This window comes from Scyliorhinus canicula, chromosome 9, assembly GCF_902713615.1.
Source record: "Scyliorhinus canicula chromosome 9, sScyCan1.1, whole genome shotgun sequence".
In the NCBI taxonomy this organism is placed as follows: domain Eukaryota; kingdom Metazoa; phylum Chordata; class Chondrichthyes; order Carcharhiniformes; family Scyliorhinidae; genus Scyliorhinus; species Scyliorhinus canicula.
In genome coordinates, this window is record NC_052154.1 from 121,580,862 (window position 1) to 121,589,641 (window position 8,780).

Sequence of the window (8,780 nt, forward strand, 5' to 3'; positions counted from 1 at the left end):
AGATCTTTCCTGCACTTCAAGTAGTGCTATAAAATATTTCAAGTCTATTTGAGAGTGCAGACTTGCCTCCAATTCACGTCTCATCTTAAAGATAGCACTCCCTCAGTATTGAAAGTGTCAGCATAGATCCTGGACTTGAACCTCTGGTGTGGCACTTGAACTCACAACTTACATTCACCTGAGGAAGGAGCTGTTCTCCGAAAGCTCGTGTTTGAAACAAACCTGTTGGACTTTAACCTGGTGTTGTCAGACTTCTTACACAACTTACAAGACAGAGAGAAGAATGCTATCAACTGATCCAAGACGAAGACCTGGGACATACTGCACAATAAAAACTGTTAAATTTACACACGCTCCCGCTCTCTTAGCAGTGTAAGATTTCAAGAAGAATAATGCAGGATCGCAAACCTTCAACCAGAAACCTTTATAAATAATATTTGACATTTTTGATTTTTAAAATTGGTGTTGGCAGGAAAATGGGAATATAATAGTGAGCTCATTACCTGCATGTCCCGCTTAGTGATGAAGCCCTTCTCCTCTTTGTCACACAGCTGGAAGATCTCACGGGCCTTTTCCAGGGTCTCATGGTGAGTGCCTCGTCCATTTGGATTTGCCCTGGTGTCCCTGGAAGTCCCTCCCGAATTGGAATCATCTCCTCCTGTGGGCCAAACGTCAGCCCGGGTCTCGCGTTTCCTGGACATCATCTACGTGCTCCGCCAGCCCAGCAAACAGCACAGAGCTCCGTGAGCTCGCCACTGTGAGGGACAACAAAAAGGTGCCTATGTTTACATCATTCATTGAGGCTTCCTGATATTAAGTAGCATCACTTAGCAACAGCCCACTTAGTGCAGTTCTGAAGGTACTGTGAGTATTGCTGTTAAATCAGTCTTTTCTTTTGTCCAGCAGAGAAGGCGGGGAGAAATTAGGGAGCTGGCAATCGATGTTCTATATCAAGGCAAGCACAACAATTAGTGAGCCGGCAAACCGAGGAACAGAGGGCGAACATTTCGACCTTGTTTGCCATATAATTAAGTTGGCGGGTCAGCACTTTTAACTCCATCTACCTGCCTCAGTTCAGCTTCAGTCCTTCCCCAACAGCTTAGATTTTACATTTTCAATTGACTTAGCCAAAATAGGTTTCTGTAGGAGGTCGTTCAAGTTATCGCAACCCTTTATGTTTGCTGATATCGCCCCTGCGCCGCCTAACTTTAAATTTTGAGCTTGAGCTTCAAAGAGACAGAAAGAAACATGGAAACAGGTTATTCAGGAAAAGACGTCGTTGACAATCCTATCCAAATCTGATCCGACAATGCTACTGATGAGACCATCAATTCACGCGACATGGGGTTAGAAGTGAACAGTGGTTTTAATCGACTTACAACAGAGCCTGCCTGTGACAAGATGAACTCTTGATGAACTGGCAGGCAGGCTCACAACAGCAACCTTCATACTTCTGGTTAGGGGAGGAGCCATGGGCGGAGCCAAGTACAAGCTCCTCATCTCCCCCTATGGGTAGAGCCGCGCAACTACACATGATCTGATACAAGGTACAGGCTCAACACATGTTGTACAATACAGTGTGGATTATTAGTGTTTATAATTCACCACAGCTACAACCAAGGGCAAACCACACCATACTTACTGAAAGGGTTGACAATGCACAAGACAGAACCTATGAAAATTTTACATTCACACGCCTAAATGTTGACATGAGTGAGGTTTCATTGCTTACCATATGTAAAAGCTACTTCTATCCATTACCACTCACTTTAAACATAGAATAACTGGGGCTGGGTAAATTCTGTGGGCAGGCACCCTCCATTTTGTGGTGCTGTGAATGGTGGTAGTGCAGCCATATTGCTCTAAGTGCATTCAGTCAGTTTTTTAACGATTTAAGACGCACAAGAAATGGTTCAGAATACGGAATCCCAGCTGTGTGCCACAGTGTCACGTACTTTCGATATCAGATCCACACATCAAATCTAAATGCCAGGTTTGATAAACAGTCAAGGAGTCAATCACCAACTAGATCTCCCAGTGGCTCCACGAGTAGGTGTACAGACCAGGAACATCCTGATTCACTCCCTTGGAGCCGAGATGTTACGTTCGCTAATCATGGCCTGCACGTAGGGTGGACATTTGCTTCACCATATTCAGACATTTCTCCTAAACATGTGTGTGAGATCTCAACTGGTTGAACAGACGACCCACACTCACGATCTTGGCTGTTCCATTTGAAAGGAGCTACACACGGTAATAGGCATCTCTGGGCATTTAGCCCGATCAACAGACAGCAGCTTCAGGGGAAAAACGGAAGAGAAATCTGGGAAAGTCCACCTGTGGATTGGAGTATCCTTTAAGCTACGAGTGCAAGGGAAACAAAGGAAAGCAATCGATGATACCATGGATTCTACAATAATGGACACAGGAGAGTGAGAGAGATAGAGAGAGACACACACACACATACAGAGACTGCACAATACAACCTCTGAAAATACCAAAGCATCCTCCAACCAAGAAAGCATTTTCTGAAATTTCACCACTGGTCTAATGTATGCAACTTCACAAATTTGCACTGAGCAAGCTTGCACAATCAGCAATAGCTAACGACCAGATAATCTGATTTAGTGGCATCGGTTGAAGGTTAAATAAAAGCCAAGACACCAAAGGGAACTCCCCTACTTTTCTTCAGAATAATGGCATGAGAGTTTTCACATCAATCCCGGGGAGCTTGGGATATTTCCTTGGATACCACCTCCAGGAGTATCCCAATGTAGCCTCATCAAATTCTGTATAACGTTTAAATCTAAATTTAATTTAAAAAAATGAATAGTAACCTAAGAAACCAAATAAATATTTGTGAATTTCCACTTAATAGCCGTGAACAACATTGTGTGGTTTTGGGGCCGCAGACGGTCAGCGTTGGCTGTCATTGGCCCTCAGGGTAACCAGACGTGCAGATTAGTGCTGAAATCCTGACTTTGCAGTCGGTCACTCAGGGATCTGACACAAGAGTGCAATGTGGACCCCACCTTCCCAGTAATCATGGAAAACCGAGAGAATTTCAACTTTCCTGCTCCCACATCGCGGTTTCAAACCCCTTTGCACCTTGCTCAAGCAGGTGTAATTACATTTTTAAAAGCAATGTGATTAATAACATTTGGTGAACTAGCCCTTTGGACTGCAGTTAGTGATTAATTAGTTGATATTTGGATTTGGATTTTGTTTATTGTCACGTGTACCAAAGTACAGTGAAAAGTATTTTTCTGCGAGCAGCTGAACAGATCATTAAGTACATGAAAATATAATAAAAGAAAATACATAATAGGGTAACACAAGGTACACAACGTAACTACATAAACACCGGCATCGGGTGAAGCATACAGGGGTGTAGTGTTAATCAGATCATTCCATAAGAGGGTCGTTTAGGAGTCTGGTAACAGCGGGGAAGCAGCTGTTTTTGAGTCTGTTCTCAGACTTTTGTATCTCCTGCCCGATGGAAGAAGTTAGAAGAGTGAGAAAGCCGGGTGGGAGGGGTCTTTGATTATGCTGCCCGCTTTTTAAAAAAATAATCTTAAAGTTCGTCTAAACATTCTAGCTCCTACTTTTCCCAAGTGCATACCCCAACCAAGTTTCCAAATGAAAAAACTGCTTTCTCAATTATTTCATGGTACATGGGGTCACAAAGCTTGTCCTTGCCGTTTCCAGTGCCTCAGTCAATGGCCCAATGGTCTATCCATTTCAGACTTTTAGCAGTTTGACACAACTGAGGGGCTCACTAGGTCATTTCCGAGGGCAGTTAAGAGTCAACCACATTGATGTGGGTCCGGAGTCACATGTGGGCCAGACCAGGAAAAGAAGGCAGATTTCCCTCCAAAAAGGGCATTCGTGAACCAGATGGGTTATTTTTTTAAAACAACAACCGTTGTTAGCTACATGGTCATATTGCTGTGTTTTTACCTTTATATTCCATATGTATTTATGAATTTAAATTCCACCAGCCCCCCCTGACCAGGTTGGTCACATGGAATGTGAGAGGGCTGAATGGGCCGGTTGCGCGTGTTCGCGCATCTGAGGAGCTTGAAGACGGACGTGGCCATTTTGCAAGAGGTCAGGGACCAGACTAGGCTAAGGAAAGGGTGGGTGGGGCAAGTCTTTCATTCAGGATTAGGTACAAAGACGGGGGGTGGCGGTGCTGATAAGCAAGCGGGTGGCGTTTGAGATGGGGAATGTAGTTGCAGATTTGGGAGGAAGGTTTGTGATGGTGAGGGGGAAGCTGGAAGCCAGTGATCTTGGTGAACGTCTATGTCCCAAACTGGGATGTTGTTGTTTTCAAGGGGCGGGTGCTGGGGAATATCCCAGACCTGGACTCACACCGGTTGATTATGGGGTGGGGGTACTTTAACATGGTCGTTGAACCAGGTCTGGACCAGTCGAGCCCGCTGTCGGGGAGGGTGTTAGCTGTGATGAAGAAACTGAAGGGATCCATGGAGCGCATGGGAGGGGGGGGGGGGGGGGGCGCGTGGGGGTGAACCCGTGGAGGTTTGGGAGGCCGAAGGCGAAGGAATTCTCCTTCTCCCATATGCACAGGGTATATTCGAGTATCAATTATTTTGTGGTGAACAAGATGCTGTTGGCGGGGGTGGTTGACTCGGGGTACTTGGCGATTGTGGTCTCTGACCACCTGCCACATTGGGTGGACTTACAAGTGGACCGGAGTTTTGGCGGGGGGGGGGGGGGTGAAGCAGCGTATGCAGTGGAGGCTGGACCTCGGTTGCTAGTGAACAAGGTGTGAGAGCGGGTGTGGGCCGACATCCGGGGGTATGTGCAAATGAACGATGCGGGTGAGGTTTTAGACACCACACTATGGGAGGCCCTTAAGGCAGTGGTCAGCGGGGGCAAGGGGGGGTGTGGTTGATATGATCCAGATGCATAGGGAGAAGGAGGAGCGGGCAGAGATGGCAAGGCTGGTGGATGAGATTCCGCGGGTAGACAAGAGGTACTCGAAGGCCCTGGAGCCTGGGTTGTTGAAGGGGTGGCAGAAGCTTCAGATGGAGTTTGGGTTGGTGTCCACAGGGAAGGCAGTGGGGCACTTATGAAGGGCCAGTTGCGGCGGGCCAGAGGGCCTGTGTACGAGTACGGGGAGAAGTCAAGTAGGATGCTGGCTCACCAACGTCGGAAGCAGGAGGTGACAAGGGAGATCAGAAAAGTGAAGGGCGTGAGGTGAAGAGTGAAACTGCACCCGGTGGGGTGAATGGTGCTTTTGAGGAGTTTTAAAAGAAACGGAGACCCCGGCCCGGGAGGGTGGTGGTGGGGAGGAGGGGGGGACGTGGGAATGGGGGGATTCCTAGATGGTTTGGAGTTCCCCAAGGTGGAGGTGGGCCAGGTGGAGGGGCTGGGGGCCTCCTTTGAACTGGTGGAGGTTATAGAGGGTATGGGGGCGATGCAGGCAGGGAAGGCCCCAGGCCTGGATGGGATCCCTGTAGAATTTTATAAAACATTTTCCGGAGGTCTGGGGCTCCTGCTGGTAAGGGCATTCAGTGAGGCAAGGGATAAGGGGGAATTCCCCCCTACATTATCACAGGCTTCCATATCCCTAATATTAAAGGAGGAAAAAGACCCAGAGAAGTGTGGATCCTATCACCAGATATTGTTGTTAAATTGAGACGCCACACTACTGGCAAAGACATGGACCTTGCAGATTGAGGACTGTGTGCTGGGGGTGATAGGGGAAGACAGCTGGGGTTTGTAAAGGGGAGGAATCTGTCAGCGAATGTCAGGAAATTACCGAATGTGATAATGATGCTCCCGAAGGGACAGGATGTGGAGGTGGCGGTCGCAATGGATACGGAGAAGGCGTTTGATCGGGTGGAGTGGGAGTATTTGTGCAAAGTATTGGGACGGTTCGGGTTTGGGCAGGGGTTTGTGGACTGGGTCCGTTTGTTGTATAGGGCGCCGGTAGCGAGTGTACGGATAAATCGGGTAGGTTTGGGGTAGTTCAGGCTACACCATGGGACAAGGCCCACTGTCCCCCTTGTTCTTTGCCTTGGCAATAGTAGACACTGGCAATGGCGCTTAGAGCATCAAGGAGTTGGAGACAGATAGTGTGGGGTGGAGCATAGTGTCTCGCAAAATGCGGACGACCTGTTCCTTTATATCTCGGACCCTTTGGGAGGCATTGGGGGAATTTGAATATTCTCGGAGTTTGGCCAGTTTTCTGGGGAACTTGGGAAAGAGTGAAGGCTTCCCGATTGAGGCCAGAGGGCAGGAGAGGAGGTTTGGCGAGCTGCCATTCAGGGTGGTGAGGGTGAGCTATATATATTAGGCCATCCAGGTGGTGCAGGGATGGGAACAACTACGCAAATTGAATCTAGCGTTTGGTGGAACAGATTAGGGAGGATTTCAAGAGGTGGGATGAGCTCCCACTATCACTGAGGGGGGGGGGGGGGGGGGGGGGGGGGGGTTGCTGTCAGTAAAAATGATGCTACTCCCGAGGCTCTTATTTGTTTTTCTGAACCTCCCGAACTTCATCCCAAAATCATTTTTCAAAAAGGTTAAAGCTTTGATCTCGGGGTTTGAGTGGGCGGGAAAGTCTCTTTGGGTAAAGAAGGTGCTGTTGGAACCGGGGTCTGGGGTGGGGGCAGGGGGTGGGCTGGCCTGGAGAACTTTTACTGGGCAGCGAATATAGCCATGGTTAGGCAGTGGGTAGTGGGGGAGGTGTCAGTATGGGAGCGGATGGAGGCGGCTTCTTGCAGGGGCACAAGTTTAGGGCTTTGTTGACGACGCCTCTCGCCGGCCAGTAGCCCGGTAGCCCGGTAGTGGTGGCTGCCCTACAGGTGTGGGGACAGTGACAGACCCGGGAGTCCAGGGGGTGAGAGAGGCCGACGTTTTGGCCTTTGCTTCCCTGGTAGCCTGGAGACGGATTTTGCTGGAGTGGAGGGACTCTGCTCTGCCAAAGCCGGGGGTGTGGGTGAGCGACCTGGCGGAGTTCCTGAGACTGGAGAAAATTAAGTTCGGCTTAAGAGAGTCAGTTAATGTTGTTACCCGGAGATGGAAGCCGTTCATCAACTTCTTCAAAGAAAATGAGGTGTCATCATGGGGGGGGGGGGGGGGGGGGGGGGGGGGGCAGAAGATAAAGTGGTTAAAATGGGGAAGGCCGGATGGGTGGAGGGGAACAGCAGGGAGTTTGGGTCGTTCGGGTAGATATTTATTTGTTATGAGGTTTCTGTCTGTTCTTACCCTTGTGTTGGGTTGTTTAGTGTTTATACAAATGCCTTAATAAAAATATTTTTTTTTCAAATGCCACTTACCTCAGCGTTGAGAGTTTTCAACCCACCAGAAATCTCTTGGGTGACCTTCTGGTGGCACAGGTGTCAATGAGAGCAAGGCCTGAGCGAGGGCAGGCCATTGATAACAACTACCTGTGAGGGTAACCATTTTTAGTGGTTGTGAGAGTGGGGCTGACAGAGATTACAGAATTCCTGAATTCATTTTTAAAAGTGAATTGTCATGGGTTGTGGAAAGAGTCAGGCTGAAGGTTTGCCAAATACTCTTGCATAGGCCCTGACTGCACAATGACAGATGTAAAATACTCCCCCGTGCGATCCTACTTCTCCAAGTGAGACTTACCTTTCTGGGTCAACAGCAACATCTTGGCTTCATCATTGACTGAAACGCAGGCTATTCTGCCACAAGGTGGAGACCAGGACTTAAGTGTGAGTTCCGGAACAGAGCCCGCAGTGGAACCAGAAACTGGGTGCCACTGAAGAAAGACCCCGACACAGGAAGTCCCCGTTTAACGTTGACTCATTTAAACTGGTTGCATTTTAACATCCTTAATAGTATCAATATATCTGTTCAATATTGCCAGTTTCAATTTAATATCTTTTGACACAGACTGCTTCTGTGGCCCGCCTGCTCACGTGACTTTTCCCACAGTGCTTCCGCCTTCACCCTCAGTCCCGCTTTCTCCCGCCTCTCCCAGCTGTTGTGTTCTATGGTTTCCCTGATCATAAAGGCTCACATGTAATAAGTATTTATTCTTGACACGCAGAACGGTAACTATGCAATTCTATGTACAAACACTTATGTCTACGTTACTCTGAAGCTAAGGAGAGATGTGACTGTCCCATTGTCTGTCCTACCAAGTGCCCCTGTCTTGTCCACCCCCCCGGTACATATATATATGTCTCTATGGGTGTCTGGTTCCACCTCCTGGCCTGAGGTCATAACTGTCATTACATGTATTGATCAGTGGCTATGTGCACTGGTACTGTTATATACACAGATATGTACATTGGTGCAACTACGTACAGTTATACATAGATATGCCTGTGTCCATATCATCACACCAGCCTCTGTTCTTACCTTAATCCTCGGGGTCTTTCTTCAGTGGCACCCAGTTTCTGGTTCCACTGCTGGCTCTGTTCCGGAACTCACACTTAAGTCCTGGTCTCCACCTTGTGGCAGAGTTTGGTGGTTGCAGGTAGTCCCAGGATTTCAGCTGCTACTTGCACCAACCAACCTTCTGTCACTAGATGGACCCTGGTCAATTTATAAAGTACTTATAGGTGCACCCGTAATTTTTATTGTATTTTTTTTAATATTTAATGGTGTATTTTTTTCCCCCAAGTTATTTAAGCTATCACAGTGCTGCATATACATGGTACAGTATTTTAAATTGTAAATTGATTTTTTGATGAAGAAAAGTCCAAAGGAACCTAACTCTGACTTCGTAAAGTCACTTCAATTAAAGTTGTGGGGCTGGAGACTCCGATCCC

General features: G+C 47.9%; 1 protein-coding gene across 1 annotated transcript in view; it reads right to left on the bottom strand.

The window, feature by feature from the left end:
• The window catches only part of cracr2b (calcium release activated channel regulator 2B), a 175,504-nt gene extending 167,072 nt beyond the window's left edge, over nt 1–8,432 (bottom strand). The window contains 2 exon segments of the mRNA XM_038807477.1: nt 504–755; nt 8,368–8,432. Of these exon segments, the coding sequence (XP_038663405.1) occupies nt 504–704 (201 nt within the window). The 5' untranslated portion in view covers nt 705–755; nt 8,368–8,432.
• Between the last annotated feature and the right edge of the window lie 348 nt (nt 8,433–8,780).